At 52.7% G+C, this 20,206-nt stretch overlaps 2 protein-coding genes across 8 annotated transcripts; both read right to left on the bottom strand.

Annotated features, from left to right (window-relative positions):
• Positions 1 to 107: 107 nt before the first annotated feature.
• Positions 108 to 2,333, bottom strand: S100A3 (S100 calcium binding protein A3). The gene is made up of 3 exons (XM_035719160.2): positions 2,325 to 2,333; positions 866 to 1,011; positions 108 to 516 (listed from the first exon to the last, which is right to left on the bottom strand). Exons 2-3 carry the CDS (start codon positions 1,004 to 1,006, stop codon positions 352 to 354), a joined length of 306 nt encoding a protein of 101 aa, XP_035575053.1. The 5' UTR covers positions 1,007 to 1,011; positions 2,325 to 2,333; the 3' UTR covers positions 108 to 351.
• Positions 2,334 to 10,583: 8,250 nt separating this feature from the next.
• S100A2 (S100 calcium binding protein A2) lies at positions 10,584 to 18,680 on the bottom strand. 7 transcript variants are annotated; one of them, XM_025428928.3, is made up of 3 exons: positions 18,481 to 18,680; positions 11,613 to 11,760; positions 10,584 to 10,825 (listed from the first exon to the last, which is right to left on the bottom strand). In XM_025428928.3, exons 2-3 carry the CDS (start codon positions 11,751 to 11,753, stop codon positions 10,673 to 10,675), a joined length of 294 nt encoding a protein of 97 aa, XP_025284713.1. In that variant the 5' UTR covers positions 11,754 to 11,760; positions 18,481 to 18,680; the 3' UTR covers positions 10,584 to 10,672. The 7 variants fall into 7 exon arrangements, with proteins under 7 accessions (XP_025284713.1, XP_048968610.1, XP_025284714.1 ...); XM_049112653.1 differs by lacking the exon at positions 18,481 to 18,680 and adding an exon at positions 16,069 to 16,136; XM_025428929.3 differs by lacking the exon at positions 18,481 to 18,680 and adding an exon at positions 15,869 to 15,891.
• Between the last annotated feature and the right edge of the window lie 1,526 nt (positions 18,681 to 20,206).

The following is a 20,206-nucleotide window of genomic DNA, read 5'->3' as shown; positions in this document are numbered from 1 at the left end:
TGGGCTGACTTTGGCCTCAGCCTCCTGCTCCCCAGGGAGGAGTGAAGACTGCCCCAAACCCCAGGCTACCCTCTCAAAAGAAGGAAGCCAAACCAAGTGACGCCAGTTCTTTATTAGGAGTTAAGTGGGCCTTTCCCTGTCGTGGTCTCCCGTGTGCACACAGGCTCTGAGCGCTGGCCGCCTCCCACCACCGCGGCCTCAGTCGGGAGGCAGCAGCAGCCTGCTCTGTCTCTAGCCATGACAGCCATGATGCTGAGGAGGTCCCCTCATGACTCAGGCCTCACGGGCACAGGGCCAACAACCCAGGGTAACCATGCGGAGGGTACAGGACGGGGCTGGGGGAAGCAGGGCCTACTGGGAGCAGGGAGGGTCGGGGGCGCAGCCCTTGAAATACTCGTGGCAGTAGGTGCAGAGGCAGGCGAGGGAGCGCATGTACTCCACAAAGTCCACCTCGCAGTCCTGGTTGGCGTCCAGCACACTCATGAATTTATTGTAGTCACACTCTCGAAGCTCCGTCTGTGCAGGGGAGGTGGGGGGGCAGGGTGAGGAGTGAGCATGCCACGTCCCACCCTCCCCTCGTGGGCCACCCCTCCCCCCCACACACACACCCCACCCCACGCGTACCCCTTCCAAGGCCAACCTCAGCCAGCCCCTGGCCGTGCCCCCTGAGCGCCCTCCCCAGGTCCCACTGTATGCTGCTCAGGGCCCACTGTGTGTTGGGAATTCTGCACGGTGCTCTCGCTCCAGCCTCCCAGCAGCCCTGCAAAGCAGCAGCAGTGGCGCCCACAGGGATCCCGTCCTGGTGTCCCTTCCTCGCAGCTCCGCCTGCACCCCACCGGCTCAGAGTGCATCCCTGGGTGCTCACCGGGGTCCAGGTAGGCAGCTCCTTCTGCAGCAGCTCCTTGAGCTCTGCCTGACAGAGCTTGTGCTTGTCCCCGCAACGGCCTGAATATTCCTGGAAGGTGCACACGATGGCAGCCACCGCCTGCTCCAGAGGCCTGGCCATCCTCACTGTCAGAGAACAAGGATGTGAGCCTCATGCCAGAGACTCAGAGAGCCTTTGCCCAGGTGTCTCCCAGGGACCACTCCCAGACCTTTGTCTCCCCAAGGCTTCTGGCCCACACGCTCTACCTCCTCTGAGTGGCCTTCCCTGACCACTCCAGCCTCTTCTAAGACATTTCCCAACTACCCCATTGTTACTCTCCTGGACAGAGGTCTTCTTTCTCCACCATCATTGTGAACTCCTCAGGGAGTGTGCCCCACCCACCAACAACACCCCCACACTGGGGACCCGTGAGGATTCCCTGATCATCCCTGACACCCAGTCCCACTCTGTAGCACCATAAAATGCAGTCATCCAAACTTTAGGACCCAAGCTCCTTCTGTAGGAAACAGCACGAGCTCTCAGAGGAGCTGGACATTCTCGGGGAGGGGTGAGGACTGAGAGGCACCCCCACCAGCTTATCACCACCACCCTCACCCACCCCTCCTCCCCTGAACTCTGCATCCAAGTAGCCATGCCTCCTCAGATGAGTCATTGACACTGGGTGTCAGGGGCCTTATCTGTAAACTGGGGTTTGTTTCACCTCTCAGGCAGACTCAGGGACCTGAGCCAGGTGGTGTGCAGAGAGCCAGTTTGGGGATTTGCCCCACCTGAAGCAGTCTCCCACTTCCCTGGGGGTCTTGAGCTACAAGCTCTGCAGAGGAATACCCTGTTCTGTTGGAGGGGCAGCCTTTCCTGGAAATGCCTGCTTCCCCCAATCCCATCACCTGCTCGGAAACTACCGAGGCAGCCGGGGAGGCAGGCTGCTCCCCATGACCCAGGGGACAGGAATCAGCAGCACTGCAGCCAAGGCCAAGGCTCTGTCCCTGCCTCCCCTTTGCGAACCTGTGGGGTAGAAGGCTGGCCAGGCAAGGGGCAGGAGTGAGGGGCTAAGAACTGCCTGTAGGGTCCTTGTGACAGCCAGCATTGGAACAGGGTGTCTGGGTTTCTAGCATAGAAAAGGGCCACAGCCCAAGGAATGTAGAACCTAAGAGGTGCTCCGTGGCCCTTCTGGGCTCCTCTGGCCTGGCTGGCACCAAGTTGCTTTTTCAGAAGCTGGGTGTCTGGAGACCTGAAGGAATCCTCTCTCCCCACCGAGGCCCCCGCCCCCACCAGCCCTCAGCTCTGCACACCCCTAACCCAAACTCCGGGCAACCCTTCACCGTACAGAGGCCCCCTGAGCCCCCTATACCTGATATCCCTTCCCAGCCCCGCTCCCATCCGCAGACCCTGAACTACCTGACACCCACTGCAGGGTAGGACCCCAGCAGCTGGCACTCACCACTGCTGCTGGTTTCAGCTGTAGGAGGCTAGAGACGGGGCATCTCTATTTGTACCCTCCCAAGGAGGGGAGGAAGCAATTATGGGGACCCAAGCAGGTCAAGCTGCGGATGCCCCTAGGGGCTCCCCTGCCTCTTGCCCTGGCGGCCCTTATTACAGGCCCCGCCAGCCCACCTACCTGTGAGTACATCAAAGGCCCAGTCTGGGCCACGGACACCACCACACCCTCATGCCCCCATCCCCTGGCAGAGCACTTGGAGGAGACAAGCCAATCTGTCACATCCACCACTACCTCCTAACTCTAGAGGGGTGCCAAGTACAGGCACACATAGCCTCCTCAGAAGACCCCTGTGCCAGAGGGGATCTTGGGGAGCATCTGCTTTGCTCCTCATCTGCGGGTGAGAAACTGAGGCCTGACATAACCTCCCTGCCTGACGAGATCGATGGTCCTCAGTGGCTTCAGGCAGGGGCTGCTCTGTCTCCTGAGGACCACCTGCAGGGTGTTGGAGGAACAGGAGGAGGTGGCTGCTCTGAGGCCCTTCCATATTCAGGCTGACTGCTCCCCATCCACAACTGCCCTAAGAGCTGTGAGGGGCTACAGACCCTATGCACAGGGTCCCGAGGTATGTCCTGTCCTCCCTTTCTTGAGACTTGATGTGATGGGGCTGGGATCCTTCAGGCTGCTAGCAGGGGTACGTAGGTAGCCCTTTGGGGTCCCGACATGATGGGGGCTGCCCTTTGTCTGCCCTCCTCAATGAGCCCTGGCTTCAGCATCTGTCTTCCTCGTTCCACACACTATGAAAGCCAAAGGTGGTTTTGGCTCAGCTTGGCCAATGCTCTCGGGACATGAGGGCTCCCGGTGCCGGCTCACCTCTCAGAGTTGGCTTTCTCTTAGATTTTGGTCTCCTCATTCCTTACTGCCCCGTGAGCTCCTCATTGCTAGAAACACATTTTTTTAAATCCTGTCCAGCATTTTTTATTGTTTTTTAGATGCAGTGGGCACAGACCACTGTATTACCTAAAGTGGAAACCCCTCCGTATCATTGACTCTATTCCCTCTCTCCCACCCCCAGCCTGAGAGACCCTCCCCATTTCATAGCAAGAGAACCCAAGACCTGCCAGAGTGTGCAGGAAGGGGAGACAAGGTCACACCCAGGCCTCCGTGGAAGGCCCTGCTGGTGGAGGCAGTCAGAGAGCCCACAGTGCCTGGACCCCAGCCTTTCCCAGCACCCAAACTTTGCCCCTGTGGGTGAGGGGAGCCAGCAGGGGCAGGTAGGGAAAGGAGAACTGTGATTAGCCCTGTTTTATAGGCAAGGTTACAAGAAGGAGGGCACAGAAGTGGGGGCCTGTGATTTCTGGGCTCTGCCGCCAGACGCCTCCCTGCCACAGGGCAGCCCGCCTTCTGGGCCTCACTTCCGTCTTCTGTCCATTACCAAGGATCATAATGGTGACACTTCATAGGATTGCTGTGGGCCATTTACGAGTTCAGATACACAAGTTCACAGATAAATAGTGTCTGTGCATAGGAAGTGCATAGGAAGGGCATAAATGTTAAGTGAGGTCACACAGCTAAGTGGCAAGCCTAGGAGCCACTCATTACTCATGTAGATATTTAAAGACACCTGTCCAAGGCTTGGTGAGCATAGTCATAAGGAAGACAGGTCAGTCCTGGGCTCTGTGGAAATGACACAGATGGGACAAATAAACGTATGGTGGGCTGGTGGAGTCCATGCTAGCAAGACCCACAGAGCAGGGCCGAGGGGGAAGACAGTGGTGGCAGGCTAATCCCCTACAGGGTGGTCTGGAGAGCCGCAGCCTGGTACTCAGAGGTCCTTTGCAATCCTCAGTCAGTCACACTTTCTGGAAGGATGCTCCACCTTTGTTTGCCTGCTACAGGGAGAGGCAGGAGCTCACCTGGGACTTTGGGGTCAAGGGCAGGCATGAAAAGATCCCTTCACTGGATTCGGCCACAGACTCCAGCACCCTCCTGCCACCTGGAACTTAACCCTGGCCTTGTCTGGCCCTCCAAAGTGGGTTTGGAAGATTCCTACCCTAAGACTCCCATGTGAAGGGGCTTGATGTCATTCTCCGTTCCAGCCTTCCAGCCCACTGAAACCCCTCCACGGAGGTGTCAAGAGTGGGGAGGTGGAAGGAGAGTGCAAGGCCCTTGTCATTGGCCACTTGGTGCAGACTTCTGCCTCCACACAGAGCACGGGTAAGCTGCAAACCCTTGCTTTCCTGGGTCCTTGCAGTGTTGAGAATCCACCTGCCTTTCCAACCAGCTGGCCTGGACTCTCTTCTGCAGAGTTGCAATGGTCCCTAAGGTACCTCACGCACACACCCCAGGCCAGTCAGTGGCCACCCTCCTCCTTGTCCACTGCCGGTGGCGACCTACCCTCGATTCTCTATACTTGGGCTCTCCCCAGAGCTGCCCTGTGCAAGTGTCCAGCACATTTGGAAGGTGAGGGTCCCTCCTTGGCCTGTGGGTGTGCTGGTAGGAATAGACACAATCTGATCGGGGAGGACTTCCCCTAGCACTGGCCCTCCCTTCCCCTGCCTCTCTCCCTCCTCTCTCTCTGCTGCCCCCACCATATCCACATGGTCTTTGAAAGGTTCCTGGGAAACTGCATTGCCCTCTGAAGCTCAGTGTCTGGTTCTACACCTCAGGGAGAAATAAGATGAAGTGTCCTAGAGCATCTGGACATTCACATGCTTGTTCCAAAAGGACATGGGCCTAGGGGCAGGGTGAGCACCCCCAATGCCATAGCCCCGTGGGGCCAATGAAGTGTTGTCAGACTGATCCACCTTCTTCCTCATCATCTAAGCCCCTGAAGAAGAGGTGAGCAGGGAATATTTGATTACTGGGCTCCAGCCAGGGAGCCTTTGCTAGGAAGAACGGAGGCCAAGGAGATCCTGTACAGCTTAGGACACCACTTCTTTTGATGGCCAAGCCGGGTGGGAGCGGTGAGTCATCGGAGAGCTCATGTGACCTGAAGACAGGAGCACGGGGAGCTCTAGTTCAGTCATTTCATCTCAAGAGCCACACTTGACGTCACTATCTTTTCTGCAAGGGTTAATAGGCTGCCAAAGGTAGATCCCAAAGAGCCGAAAGCCAAGGGAACAACAGGCCCTCCTCCCAGCTGCGGCTCTAGGAGGAGGGAGGGAGAGAGCTGGCCAACCCCTTTGAACCTGCCATTTCTGGACTCTTCTGCCCTCTGCCTCAGCACAGATTTTCTAGGAAGACTGTTGCAACCAGCTAGCTAAGTCTAGTGTTTGTAAGTCTCTCAGATGTGCATAAGGAAAAGAAATTAGCCCCATTCAGTGCCCAGCCAGCTGAGGCCAGTCTCCACAAGACAAAACAGCCCAAGAATGGGGAACTGAGCCCCAGCAAAAGCCAGGGTCCACTGTGAGCATCCAGACCACCAGCAAATAAGCCGTATTTCCCCTTGATTCATCAAGAGTCCAAGAATGAAAAAAAAAAAAAGAGTCCAAGAACGTCTGGACTCTGCTTACCCAGGTCCCCTTCCCTTCCCACAAAGCCTAAGCTTCATTTATTTTTTTAAAATACCATCTTTATTCATTTATTCATGAGAGACACAGAGAGAGAGAGGCAGAGACACAGGAAGAGGGAGAAGAAGCAGGCTCCATGCAGGGAGCCCAATGTGGGACTTGATCCTGGGACTCTAGGATCATGCTCTGAGCCAAAGGCAGACACTCAACCACTGAGTCACCCAGGCATCACAAAGCCAAAGGACAGGGGCAGGGGAAAAGGAGGAAGGCCCAGACCCCTGCTCCGTATCCCATGTCCCATAGAAGTGAGGCCTTTTCTTACAGACCTGGGTAAAGTCCCAACACTGTTCCTTATTCAGCCTCTCCCAGCTCCCAGACAGTTCAGGAAAATATTGTCGATTTCTTGTCCACTGTCCATTCTTGTCTCTCCTTATTATTAAAACCCAGTTTGGGGGCACCTGGATGGCTAGTTGGTTGAGTGGCCAACTCTTGGTCTTGGCTCAGGTTGTGATCGCAAAGTCCTGAGACCAGATCGCAAAGCCCTGCATTGAGCTCTGTGCTGAGCACAGAGTCAGCTTGTCCCTCTCCCTCCACCTCTGTTCCACCCTCTGCTCCCACATATGTGTGCTCACTCTCACATTTTATTTATCAAATGATAGATGATAGACAGATAGATAGATAGATAGATAGATAGATAGATAGATAGATGATAGATAGATAGAATCTTTAAAAAACAATTTTTTTCTTTCACATGCCCTGGTGAAAATACTTGGTTGCAGCTAGGACTAGCCATAATATATCCTTAAGATCAAAGAGATGCAAGTGGAAATCCTTGGAGAGACTAGTTTTTGCATAATAAAAAGGCAAAGTCTAAGGAAAAGGTTTTGCACCTTACCCTTCCTCTATCTTCCAGACTGGAACACAGACCTGGAGGTACAGCAGCCATCTTGTGATCATGAAACAGCATGCACGAGGCAGAAAGCATATATAGGTTACAGAGCAAAAAAACTGAAAAGACACTTGGTGTCATGTGGCATCTCTGCACCCCTGAACCAACCCTGAACTGCCCACCCCAGACTTGTTATATAAGATAATTTAAGTCACTTATTCATCAGGTTATTGCAACTCAGAGCTGAATACATTCCAAACTGGTAGAGAATTTTACATCTGAAAGTGCAGTCCTCAAATAAAAGAATAAAATGTAGAATTGGCTATGTGGAGGAGGGAAGATAGAGAGATACAAGAGCCCAATTAGTCCAGGCTGGAAAGCCAGGGACCCTTGCTATGAAATGACAAAATATTTCATTGAACTGTTCATTGATGTATCTTGGGGATGCAGGCCAAATGGAAACTACACATAGTGATAGAGGAAGTGGTAGGAAAAGCTTAGTAAGTTAATATGAGCTGGTTCCTTGCAAGAAGGGATGATGCTGTTACACAAACCTGAAGCAGGTGCCATTGGCTTTGGGAGCAGGCAATAAGTGAAAGCTAGGAACACCTCAAAGAGGTTCACAGGAATAATTTAGAGGGTAGCGAGGAAATTATTACTGAAGGCTGAAGAAAGGGTGACCCCTAGTAGGTAGTCGTGGAATGTCTGGGAATTCTATGGTAACAGGAAAATAGAAAGAGTACCTAATGAACTCATGATCCAGCTAAGGAGATGTTTAGACAGAATGCTGAAAGGGCCTACTTATTCTGACACCCATGATAAAATATGAGAAGAAAGAAATGACCTAAGAAGGAACAGCTCAGGTTTTTCAGAAGAAGTATAGAGGGCCCAGAACAGTCTTTATGGCCAGCATGGCTCTCAAAGTGATAAATGGCCTCAGGGCAAAGTCAAATGCAGGGCCTCACCAATAGAGAAGGACACCAGGTAAAAACGAAGTCAAAGGTATAGACTTGGAAAGATTTAAAGGCAAGTCTCACAGATCTTGGATAAACAAGTTGGCTTCTAATAATTCACAAGTGTACCTTTCAGATAAGAGCTCCCTGGCTGTCCATCTAAGGGAGGGAGGGGCTGGTCTCTGGGAGGTTAGCTAGTGTGGCTTTTGTCTAATCAAATGAATTATAAGTTGATACACAGAAAGCCCACAACATTTTTTTTAAGATTTTATTTTATTTATTCATGAGAGACACAGAGAGAGAGAGAGGCAGAGACACAGGCAGAGAGAGAAGCAGGCTCCATACAGGGAGCCCAACGTGGGACTCGATCCCAGGTCCCCAGGATCACACCCCGGGATGAAGGTGGCACTAAACTACTGAGCCACTGGGGATGCCCCCCACAACATTTTTAAAGGAATTACGTAATCTTGGGCTGAAAATCATAGAGACAGTGCAAACAAAAGAAGCTTTGGGTTGTCAACTTCCTTTGGGCAGGAGACAGCTAAGAAAGCTACAAACAGACATTTCTTTTTTTTTTTTTTTTTTTTTTTTTTTAGATTTTATTTATTTGTTTTAGAGAGAGACAAGCAGGGGGAGAAGCAGAGGGAGAAGCAGACTCCCCATTGACCAGGGAGCCTGATATGGGGCTCGATCCCAGGACCCTGGGATCATGACCTGAGCCAAAGGCAGATACTTCACAGACTGAACCACCCAGGGGCCCAACACAAACATTTCTTATGGAAAAATAAAGAGTTAAAAGAGAATGAAATCAAGAGCTTAGAAAGTGGACCCATGAAGAATCAGTTATAGGAAGCAAAACTGGCCCTAATCAAGATTCTGGTGGCACACGTCCAACTCAAATTCAGAATTGCTATGGGCCAATGACACTTCGTGCCCTCAGTCCACCACCACTCCTTTTAGACTAGGTGTGTTTATTACCTGTCTATCTCACCCTTGTGCGTTGAATGTGTTGTTCATAGGTCTTCAGGTCCAGGGGAATTGTTCTCAAGGAGCTGTACTCAGCAACACCCAAACTTGGGGCTGACATAATGGCAAGACCCTGGACCTCACATTGATGCCTTAATGGGGTGAGACTTGGTAGGTCTAAGGAAGGATGCCTTAATAGGGTAAGACATGGTAGGTCATGTGCATTCTACACATGGTTGCTAGAAGTCAGTCTATGGTATACAGTCTCCAAAGGTGGCCAGTGTCGATTTTGTGCTACTGCTCTTCACATGAAAAGATGGAACCTTAAATCTGGGCCAGACTACTGACTTGCTTGATGAATAGAATGCAGCAGAAGTGATATTCTTGGGTTTCTGAGATAAATCTTGAAAGTCTCATAGCCCCCATTGGGACCTCTTGGGATACTCACTCAAGGGACACTCCTTATCAGAACCTAGCTGCCATGCTCTGAGAAGTCCAAGCTACATAGAGAGGTCCAGATGACAGTTTCAGCTGAGCTCCCAGCTTACAACCAGTACCAGTTGCCAGACGTATTAAGTGAGCTACCTCAGAAGTTGAATTGATTGGAACTTTATGATGACTCCAGCTCCAACATCCATCTGAAACCACATGAGGAATTCCAAATGAGAACCCTACTGACTGATTGTGGTCTCCTTACAGAACCTGGAGGGAAAATGAATCTGTCTTAATTCACCAAGTGTTGGGTGACTTTAATGCAGTGACAGGTAACCAAACAGCATCTCTGAGTCACTGAACCAAACCTGAATTGCATATCTCAGACTTATTTAATGAGGCACTTAAATACCAATTTATTTATCCCATTGTTAGTCAGGTTTCCTGTGCCTTACAACTGAATACATTCCTAACTGTAGAGAATTTGGTAACGAGGAGTGGGACCCATTAAAAATAAAGAGAAAGAGAGAGAGAGAAAACCTAATGTATGTAATTAATTGAAGAGAGGACAGAATAAAATATGCAGACCTCGGGCAGCCCAGGTGGCTCAGCGGTTTAGCGCCACCTTCAGCCCAGGGCTTGATCCTGGAGACCCTGGATGGAGTCCCACGTTGGGCTCTCTGCATGGAGCCTGTGTCTCTCTCTGCCTGTGTCTCTGCCTCTCTCATTCTCTCTCTCTCTCTCTTTCTCTCTCTCTCTCTCTCTCTCGAATAAATAAATAAATAAAATCTTAAAAAAATATATGCAGACCTCAACTTTGCTAGTTAGAAAGTCGGTGACCCTGTTAGGCAGTGACAAAGCACTTGGTTAGGCTGTCACCTGATTGGACATAGGGTGCAGAACAGATGGCAACCTCACTATACAAGCTTAGGGAACATGGTAGAAAACAATCAGGATGCTGATAGGAATGAGCTTGGTAGCCTCCAACAGAGACCAGAGAAGGATGAATTCACACGAAAGCCAATCTGAGAGCAGATATCAAAAAAAAAAAAAAAACTTTGCTAAAACAGGGCCACTGCTGATGGCCTGCAACCTGGCAAGAAGTCCTTCATGAGGAGGTGTGCCGAGTCATTCAGACCAATGTATACCTCTTGAGCAGTTCTGAGTACAACTGTTCACAGCATTGAATGTCAAGGCCTGTCCTTTGTTCTGAGTATATCCTTCCTCCTTTGTTGGAATTTTATCTTTTTATGAAATGATGGTGATGGTGAATGGGATTTGCCTTTTTTAATATCTTTATTTGGCAAAAAAAGAAAAAAATTAGCAAACTATCTCAATTTTTTAATGGTATTTGAAATCACAAAGTCTGGGACCTAAGGCATAGCTCTGGCCTTGAGGAGATTTCCAGAAAAGAGTCAGGGCCCAGGGGAGGTAGGATCTAAGGAGGCTCTGGTTTTCCAGCACCCCAATTGTGCTGACCAGGGTATGGGGCATCACTGAGCAATTGGAATACCATCAACAGAAAAGTTTATTGAATACAAAAGGGAAAGCTAGAGTCCTCGTAGGCCAGGAGGCCCTTGGCAGAGTAAGAGCTCTGCTTCAGGGCCGGTCTGGGGAGTCCTGGAAGAAGTCATTGCACATGATAGTGACCAGGGCCAGAAAAACCGCGTACTCCTGGAAATCCACCTGTTGGTCACTGTTCTCATCCAGATTTCCCATCAGCTTCTTCAGGCCCTCCTCATCCACCTTCTCCTGAAGGGAGAGAGAATAGTTCAGCAGGCTGCTCTCCACCCACCCCCACACCAAACCCACACCCACTGACCAGAGCCCAGCCCTCTGTCTGCACTGGGCAGTAGGTAAGTGGGCCGGGAGCTCCGGGGAGCTATGAGGAGACCACATGACAGGTCGGCCTTCCGTGAGAAAGGTCTCCAGCTGCCTGTGCTGGGAGTGAGGGGCCCCCAGGTAACCACCACCCTCCCCAGACCAGCAAAGTGGGCATCGCTACCTCACGTTGCTGATGAAGAAATTCCTGAATTCAGAAAAGGCGAAGTTTTTAATACCAGCCAAAAGGAAACCAAATTAGAAAGGCTTAACCAAAAAACATTTTAAAAGAATAAAGGACATGCTGCATAAGTCCACAGCCTGAGGCCTGACTTAAAATTATTCAGTAGTCAGTATGGGGAAGGCAAGGGGCAAACTGAAAGTTGACTGCATCTGTCTGCAAACAACCCCAGGCTGCATGTGCTAGCTGCACTTTTCTCTCCCGGTGTCCCTTCTTAGTCTGGCATAGAACATGGAAACTAAGAGCAAGAGAGCTGTGTGCTCCTGGGCCAGTCACTTCCCCTCTCGGGGCTCTGGCTTGCTCAACTCAGTGAGGGGACTGGACAGATGGCCGCTGAGGGCCCTGACAGCCATCCATCCTCTGGAGAGCCGTGGGAACAGCAGTGATAGGGTACTCCCACTGGGGCCTCAGCCCCCTGCAGCAGCAACCCCCCCACACATACATCAGGACCCTCTCATCCCAGCCAGCCCCACTCACCCCAACAAAGCTGGGCAGCTCATTCTGCAAAAGTGTCTTCATCTCCGCCTTGCTCAGCTTGAACTTGTCACCCTCTTGGCCAGAGTACTTGTGGAAGGTGGAGACCATCACAGCCAGCGCCTGCTCCAGGGGACTGGACATCTTGGATCTGGGGCACAGGGGTGGCAAGTGATGAAGACACTTCAGCCCTTGTGCTCCTCTCTGCGTCTGTCCGGACACTGTGCCTCCCTGGGTAGAAGCTATACATCCACTGCCTGCTGCAGGCAGATGCTAAACTCTTCCCTGTGTTTGGAAATCACCAAGGGCAGGGCTTCTTGTCTCCTCCGATTGCACCTGCGGCACAGCCCTGAGGGCAGGGCTCCCCACTTTGAGTGTCTGTGGAAAGGGAAATGAGCAGGTGGCCAGAGTCCCACCTACTGTCCTCTCTATGGAGCCTCTTCCACAGACCAGTGGGCTCTGTGCCAGCACCGGGAAGGTGGCCTCTCCACAGGCTAGTCAGTCACAGCTGCAGCCCAGGGTATGAGAGTCCCCGAGGAGTCATCTCTCCCTCATATATGAGGGGCCGTAAGGCCGGAGACAGTGCCCTTGGGCAAGTGTGTTTTGTCCACTGGACTAAGGACTCTCAGAGGACGGGGATGGATCTTCACTCACACTGGAAACCTCTGAGCCCCCAGGGGAGGGGGCATTGTCTCAATCAGACAGGGAACTGGTGGAGGCCACTGAACAACCCTCCCCACCAAGAAGGATCCTATTACAATTGGTACTAAAGGAACTGCATGTCCTGTGCCCTGGGAACAGCAGGCAGAACGCAGAGGCCATCTTTTCCACGGCTCTGCCCCTGAGAATGCTCTGAGCAGCCTTGGGAAGCCTGGGGGTCCTGGGGTGAGGGCCCCGGGGCCAAGGAGTGCCCTGGGCCCACCCCGCTAGCACTGCCTTCTCCAAGGGGAGGAGTTGAGAAGGGGGAGGGCAGGGCACCGTGCAGCCACTCAGGGCAGGACCCAGGTACTTGAGATCCCTGGCTCTTTCCCTCAGTCCTGCTAGAACCCAGGACTTTACAAAAACAAAAACCACAGTCAAGACTCTCATTACAGCACCACCCTCCACACCTCATATTCCTGGGCCTAGACCCGCAAGAAGGGTCTCTAGACTGAGATGCCCAGAATAAGACCCAAGAGAAGGCCTCAGAGCTACCCCCACACTGAGACCTCACAGAGAAGCCTGGGAAAAGCCCTCATTCCCACACTTCAAACAAGGTCCCCTAGAGGGAGAGATCCAGAATGAGGAAAGTATGGAGACAAGGGTCAAGACACAGGAATAAGGCAGAGACCCAGGGGGCCCCCCCAACCAGCTCTCAGCAGGATGGAGGTACTCACCAGACCTGATGATGACAGACACACTCTGCAAGGAAAGCAGAGGGCCAGGTGTGCACAGTGGGGTTTATATGCCTGGCCCCCAAACCTGCCCTAACCTGATCCCGCCAGAGTCTGGCCTCCTGCCACCCCCACCCACTCCTGGCTAGCCCCCTCCCTCCCAGACACCTTGAGCTCCACCACCAGCTGGAAAGGAAGGCCTCACCCAGGTCGCAGAGAGGAATGGGAGGTGCCTGGGGAAGGGGCAGCCCAGGCCCAGGGTGAGGGGTAGTGGCCCCCGTTGGTGGGCTGAGCGTCTCATGCCAGGCCTCTTCTGACACATGCCTGCAAGTCACAGCTCATCTGTGAGTCAAAGGATACAGGCTCCCAGGGACTTCCCGGGCAGGCATGTAAGTGTGTATGTATGTGAGCGTATGTGCCCGTGAGTGTGTGAGTGTGTGTATGTGTGTATGTGTGCAAGCTGACTTAAGGAGCTAGGGGAGTGGGGATCCCTGGGTGGCTCAGCGGTTTGGCACCTGCCTTTGGCCCAGGGCATGATCCTGGGGTCCTGGGATCAAGTCCCACATCAGGCTCCTTGCATGGAGCCTGCTTCTCCCCCTGCCTGTGTCTCTGCCTCTCCCTGTGTGTCTCATGAATAAATAAAATCTTAAAAAAAAAAAAAAAAAAAGAGCTAGGGGAGCCTCATGGTTGGCCTGGGAATTCCTCTTGGTAAGGTAATGAGGGAAGCCTGTGCAGAGAACACGCTGAGAGGCCCTGTGGGCAGGAGGCTCGTATGGGAGACAGGAGGCGGACGCTCTGCTCGCCCTGTTGGTCTGGGCGCTGTCAGGGTGCGGTCTACGGTTGGTGGGGTGAGCATTCTGTGCGAGACTGTGAGGGAGACCCCGGAGGTTTGCAGGGAGCTGGGAAGGCCAGGATCCTCTCTGCAGTGTGGGGGGTGGGCAAGTGAGCAGGGCAGGCAGCTTCCCCAGTGGAGGCCAGGCCTGGGGCAGGGCACAGCCACCGCCCTCGGTCACCCCATCCTGCCAGGCTCCTCCCCAAACCCAGCAGCCACTCAGGGCCCAGCCCAGGGGAGGGGTTGCCAGGGATGAGCGGGCTCCCGGCTCTTTGTCCACTGCCCCTGGTTCCCCCCCCCCAGTGCTGGCACTGCCCTTCCTGCCTCCGCCCAGCCCCCCTCCCCCTTCCAGATGTCCAGCAGCTCCTTTCCCATCCCCCGGGCCCTGGTCCCAGGTGACTCAGCCATGGCTCCAGCCCCAGATACCCAGGCAGTGACTCAGCGGCACCCGCCTCCTCTCAGAAGGCCGGAAAGCCGGGGCACAGGGCCCTTCGTGGGGCACCCCTGGGGGCTTTGAGTGAGTGCAGAGGAGCTGGGACAGATGTGACAGGGTCACATAGATGCTGGGCTGCTCCTGCCTAGGGTCACCATGGGACCTGTGGCAGACTGACCCATGCAGATGGACTCAGGCCTTGGAGCCCCCCTAACCCCCATGTCCCCTCCTTCCCAATGCTGGTGGACCCCTCCCTGGCTGACCCTCCCCATCAAACCCTACTGCACCCCACAGGTAAAGCCCAGTGAGTGGAGTGCTCTTGAGAGAAGGCCTCTCAAGCTCAGAGGGCACTGCGGCCCGTGGACCCCATACACAGCCTGGCCCTGAGGTGCTGGGACTCTGGCCCCACCTGCTTTGGGGCCTCTTCTGCACACAGCCTACCTGCCTCGAGCACAGCTCTGCCTTCACCATGAGACCTGTCGCGGATGCTGGCCCCTGCACCCCATAGCCCTCTTTCCTGCTGAAATCTCAGCTACCCCCCAAAGGTCAGTTAAAGGCCACCTACTTCTCCAGGCCCAGCCAGATTCCATCTCTACCTGCTCTGTCCCATACAAGGACTAGAGCATCTGCTCTGGGTTGAGTCAGCCGAGGGCTTGTCTTCTCTTGCCCTCACTCCCACATGGTGAGCTCACTGGGCGAGGACTGGGTCTCGTTCAGTTCTGCATGAGCAAAGGGTCACGCACACCCGGTGCCAACCGTGTCTGTGGTTACTGAACACAGTGGGGGCACTAGGGATGGTATTTAGGAGCCAGGGGACTTTCTCACCTCCTAAATCACACCATTGGCTCTGCTACCAAATCATGATTTCTCAGATCCCAGGAGTGACACTTAGACACTGGAAAACAGCTTCCGGAAGCTATAAATCCCTGAGGAACCCCCCTGAGGAACTGCTAGCTCCAGCCCTGGGGCCCAGGGAGGGAAGCTGCTGCGCAATCGCCCCAGTGGCGGGCTGGAGACCCTGGAGCCAGGGAGAACAGTCCAGAAGGCCACAGGAACGGGGTGGGGGGTGGGGGGCACAGTGAGGGGTATGCCAGAGAGCCACCGACTGCCAGGGCGGCACCGGGAGGCCTGTTGCTCGGGAACTGAGGCCCCATGGTGCCCATCAAGGGGCCAGAGGCCTGACACTGGCGAGAATCACATGCCGCTGACTCACAGCGAGCGGAGCAGCTCCCTCCCAGGCAGCAGACAGGAGGGCTGGGGAGAATGACCCAGCGACCAATCCCAGTTCAGTCTCCACTTGCCCACGAAGGCAGAGAAACCGGGGCACGCTTGGGCCATGGGCACGTCCCCGGCAGCGACTCCGCCCACGCCCAGCCCGCCGAGCTGTCTCGGCCCCACCTCCGCGTCCAGCGGCCCTGGGGCCAGAGGCCTCCAGCACTGGGGCTGCTTTTCCCTGCCTGGTTCCTGCCCCCTGGTGGTGGGGACCCGTGCTGGCCGGCCCCTGCCTGCTCCGCCTCCGCCCTGCCCGCCGGCCCCCACCCCTGACTCACCAGGGAGGAGGCCGCTGACTCACGTCCAAGGGGCCTTCCCACACCCACAGCCTCACACCTGCCCGACTTACAAGGCGTTTCCTGGATGATCCCAGGCGGGCCGCACAGGCGGACCTGTGAGAGGGAAGCCACAGGTCTAGAAGCTGTTAACAGCCAAGGACGGGGCGGAGGGACCGAGGTAGCAGAAGGGGGGCTGAGTACTGCCAGGTTCTGCCCACACACCCCACCCCAGGGCAGTTCGGCAGAAGCCCTGGCGTTCCCTCTAGCTCACCTGGAGATTCTGGCTGGTCGCACCACAACTTTGAGCTTCGACCTTTTCACCATAAGGATCCCTTTTATTATTCCTCTGCCCCAAAATATAGTTTGAAATGTTTTCTCAGAACAAACTGCATTAAATAATTTATCTAACTATCCCCTAAGAGCATGATCACAAGAAATCCTGCTGATCTCACCAGGTGATGAGCTAGTGCAGGCCCAGTGCTGGCCAGCGACAGGGCACCCACTGTGCTCTGGGCGATCTCTGGAGGTTATTCCACTTAATTTACACAACAATCCCAGAAAGTTGATACAATCTCACCCCACTTTACAGAGGAGGAAAATGAGGCTCAGGCAAGTTTGCCAGAGCTCACATAGTAACCGAGGTATGGTTTAAACATGGGTAGTCATAATGGTAAATCTCGATAAACCCCAATCCCTGCAAATCCCTGAGAGCTCTAACCTTCCTATTCCCACTCAGACCGTGACTCTGCCATTCTCTCCTCACATCTACACCAGGCCCCTTGGACTCATCTCTCTCTTTTTTTTTTTTTAAAGATTTTTATTTATTTATTTATTTATGATAGACAGAGAAAGAGAGAGAGAGGCAGAGACACAGGCAGAGGGAGAAGCAGGCTCCACGCCAGGAGCCCGACGCGGGACTCGATCCTGGGACTCCAGGATTGCACCCTGGGCCAAAGGCAGGTGCCAAACCGCTGAGCCATCCAGGGATCCCTGGACTCATCTCTCAACCTCACCGGTGCCCAGGGGAGCATCTCCTCCACCTGCACTGCTCTGGCATCCTCAACCACCACCCTTTCCTCTTGCCTCCCAGTGCACTCCAGTCTGCATTTAAAGCAGACTTAAAAGAAACCTTACCTGGACCTCCCACCTCCCTCAGTATCCCTCTGTGCCACAAATAACACCATCATTGACCTAACCCAAACCAGAAACATGGCTGTCCTCCTAGGCTCCTGTTTCCCCTCACTGCCCTCCAGGTGCTAATTAGGCCACCTGCATCCTCAATACTGCACATCTCTGTCTCACTGCCTGAGCTGTGGCCCCATCCCTGTGCTCCTGGATGGCTGGACTCTCCTGCCACACTAACCTTGCCGCCATTCCGACTCCATCTCAGCTCTGCCACCAGAGTGATCTTAAATTCAAATCTCAGCATGTCACCCCTCAGGTGAAACCCCAGTGATGTCTCATAACTTTGAGGAGAAAACTACCAAGTACAACACACCTGCTCAGACACCAATCTCGCTGGTGCACAGGCCTTGGCCTCTCACACCTCAAAGCCCATTCATTCTCTCCAAGAGCCCATCCTCAGTGTGTCCAGTCCATCTCCTAATCACAATTTAAAGTCTGCTCAAGAGACGCCTAGGCAGCTCAGTCAGTCAAGGGTCTGCTTTCAGCTCAGGTCATGATCTCAGGGTCCTGGGATAGGGCTCTGCATTGGGCTCCCTGCTCTGCTTGTCCCTCTCCCTCTGCTGCCCCTGCCCCCTGCTCATGCTCTGTCTCTCGCTTTCTCTCTCTCTTAAATAAACAAATAAAATCTTTTTAAAATTAAAAAAAAAAAACTTAGCTCAAAGATCAACTCCTCTGCAAACACCCCAAATTTACTTCACAGCCCCCATACCTGCTAGACACACACGCGCACATAGTTAGGTGTTCCTCCTACGGAGCCCCCTGCCCTATAACAGCAACTTTTATGAGACTATTCTTTATGTGTCTCCCCCACTAGACTAGGCTCATTCTCAGTGTCCCCAGCACCTGACACAGAGCAGGTATTTGGCCAATGGCTAGTGCTGTCCCTTATCGCCACCATCCCCCCACTCCCTTCAACACCACATTTCCAGGGGATCCCTGGGTGGTGCAGCAGTTTAGCGCCTGCCTTTGGCCCAGGGCGCGATCCTGGAGACCTGGGATCGAGTCCCACGTCGGGCTCCCAGTGCATGGAGCCTGCTTCTCCCTCTGCCTGTGTGTGTGTCTCTCTCTCTCTCTCTCTCTCTCTCTCTGTGCGACTATCATAAATAAAATAAATAAATAAATAAATAAATAAATAAATAAATAAATAAATAAATAAATAAACCACGTTTCCAGACCACCCCAAACCTTCCAGAAGCTGACTTGCTACCATGGCATCCACTAGATGCTGCTTGCTTGCCCATGCCAGTGCTTTGGGGAGGAGGCAATTCAATACCCCACTCCCCAGGAGGGCTTCTAGGGGACAGAGCCCTTTCATTCCTCTCTCTGTCCACAAGCAAGAGGTAAGACTCCACACTCTGGCTCTCTTTCTCAACCAGCTGGCTGCACCCTCCTCACCTCCCCAATGGGCCCACACCCCAGGGACAGGGTTACAGGTGGGCAGCTGCTTTCCATAAGTGTGAAAGGTCAGCTTCAGAGGCAGCAGGAGAGGAAAACATACCATTAAGGAGAATCAATCCTCAGGGAATCTGGTCAGGAACAAACCACACCTTGTGCCCTCAACCTCCAGCCACCCCCACCAGTATCTATGTCCTCATGAAGGAGGCAGGCCATTCCCCCATACTGCTGGACCTCAGGTTTGGGGACTTGTTTGCCCTATCCACAAGTCCTTGCAGAAAGTCAGTGTACAGAGGCCTGTAGCTCCCGACTCAGGAGCTGAGACACTACCCCCACACCCCTGCCTGCAGTTTCCTCACAGCCTCACTCTGCCTGGAGATTGGCTGCTGGCTCAGCAAACACCCAGCTCTGAGGGGCAGGTTTGTACCACTTGCCAGGATGGAGGTTCCAAGGATGGAAGATGTCATTTGGCAAGACTGGTGCCAACAGAAATCAACACAAAGCAGAAAGATTAGCCATCGGCCAAGAAACACCCAAAGTGAGAGATGCATTCTGATATGTTCTGATAAACCAGGGAAACCTCCCTTCCCAAATCTCAGAAAGGGACAAACAGCAGCTTCAAAAAAAAGAAAGTTGACTCAGGAAGATGAGCGGTGATTTTAAAAATTACAGGGTGTTGCTCATGAGGAAGTGGTTTAAAGAGAGATGTTTTAAGAGATTGATATGTCATACTAGGAAATGGTAACAGCAGAGAAAACATCAGATTCTGGGTTTTAACGTTGACCTCACCATTTTCTCATTCTATCCATCCAGGATCTTCATCTGTAAGAAGTTCCACGTAAGCTCACTGAAGCAAAAAATGGGAAATACTGTGTTATGTAACTGGTAATCTCACTGAGATAATTCAAAGGATCAATGAACCATAGCCTTGGGACTAGAACAGGGAACTCAACAACATCCATCCAGCTGTCCATCCAGCTGTCCATCTATCCATCCTTCTCTCATCACTGTTCATCTCTTTACACACTGGCTTTAATCTTACCACAGCAGGAAAAAGGAACAGGCCATAAGCTGTCCCAGCTTTGTAAACCCAGTACCAATCTATCCCAGGAAGAGCACTGATTGGCCTTGCTTGGTTCACACACTCAGCCATGAACCAATGCTTATGTCCAGGGAGTCGGGGCACTGTGACTGGGCACTGTGGGTCAGGTTCCAAGCCCAATGGTCAAAGGATTCTTACCAGAAGAAGGAAGCTATCACAGTCACTACACTAGCCATATGACCTTACAGATGGTCCTTAATTTCCCTCTAAACATCAGTTTCTTCTTCAGTATTGTGAGGATGCTATCATCCCCCCTCAAAGATCAAACAAGATGATACACATAAAGCACATAGTGAATACTAAAAGGATTTTTGGATACAGCAGTAGAAGAAGTATAGTAAGAATTTATGTCATTGCTGGGATGGGGTTGTCTAACATCTCAGCAACATGAAAATACAATCAAACCCCATACATTCCCCAAAACACAAAAACAATAATGTATTCCTGGTTTCCTTGTCAATATTTATTCATCCTTTGAAACTTCATTTGGTCATCTGCTAGTATCAGATGTTAAGAGCTTAGGAAAAAATAATAAAGTAAATCTTAAAATTGAGAAAAATCTGTTTATTTGCTTGATTCTTTCTCTTAGTTTGGAAATGATCATATTTTTCCCATTGGAAGTGGCAAAACACGCAGGTCCAGCTTCAAAGATAGTAGAGTTTGGTGACAACCTAGCCTGATCCAGTTTAATGCCTCCCTGCACCCCATGTCATAGAGAAAGAAATTG

Source organism: Canis lupus, chromosome 7, assembly GCF_003254725.2.
Source record: "Canis lupus dingo isolate Sandy chromosome 7, ASM325472v2, whole genome shotgun sequence".
Taxonomy (NCBI): Eukaryota; Metazoa; Chordata; class Mammalia; order Carnivora; family Canidae; genus Canis; species Canis lupus.
Note: the sequence above shows the minus strand (reverse complement) of the source record. Positions and strands in the feature narration are given on the sequence as shown.

Coding starts and splice junctions, on each gene's coding strand:
- S100A3 (XM_035719160.2), bottom strand. CDS start 1,006: ATGGCCAGGCCTCTGGAGCAGGCGGTGGCTGCCATCGTGTGCACCTTC. Junction 517..865: donor AGCTGCCTACCTGGACCCCG/GTGAGCACCCAG, acceptor TCCCCTGCACAG/ACGGAGCTTCGAGAGTGTGA.
- S100A2 (XM_025428925.3), bottom strand. CDS start 15,585: ATGGCCCAAGCGTGCCCCGGTTTCTCTGCCTTCGTGGGCAAGTGGAGA. Junction 11,761..15,460: donor AGGGAGCTGCTCCGCTCGCT/GTGAGTCAGCGG, acceptor CCTGTGCCCCAG/ATCCAAGATGTCCAGTCCCC. Junction 10,826..11,612: donor AGCTGCCCAGCTTTGTTGGG/GTGAGTGGGGCT, acceptor CTCTCCCTTCAG/GAGAAGGTGGATGAGGAGGG.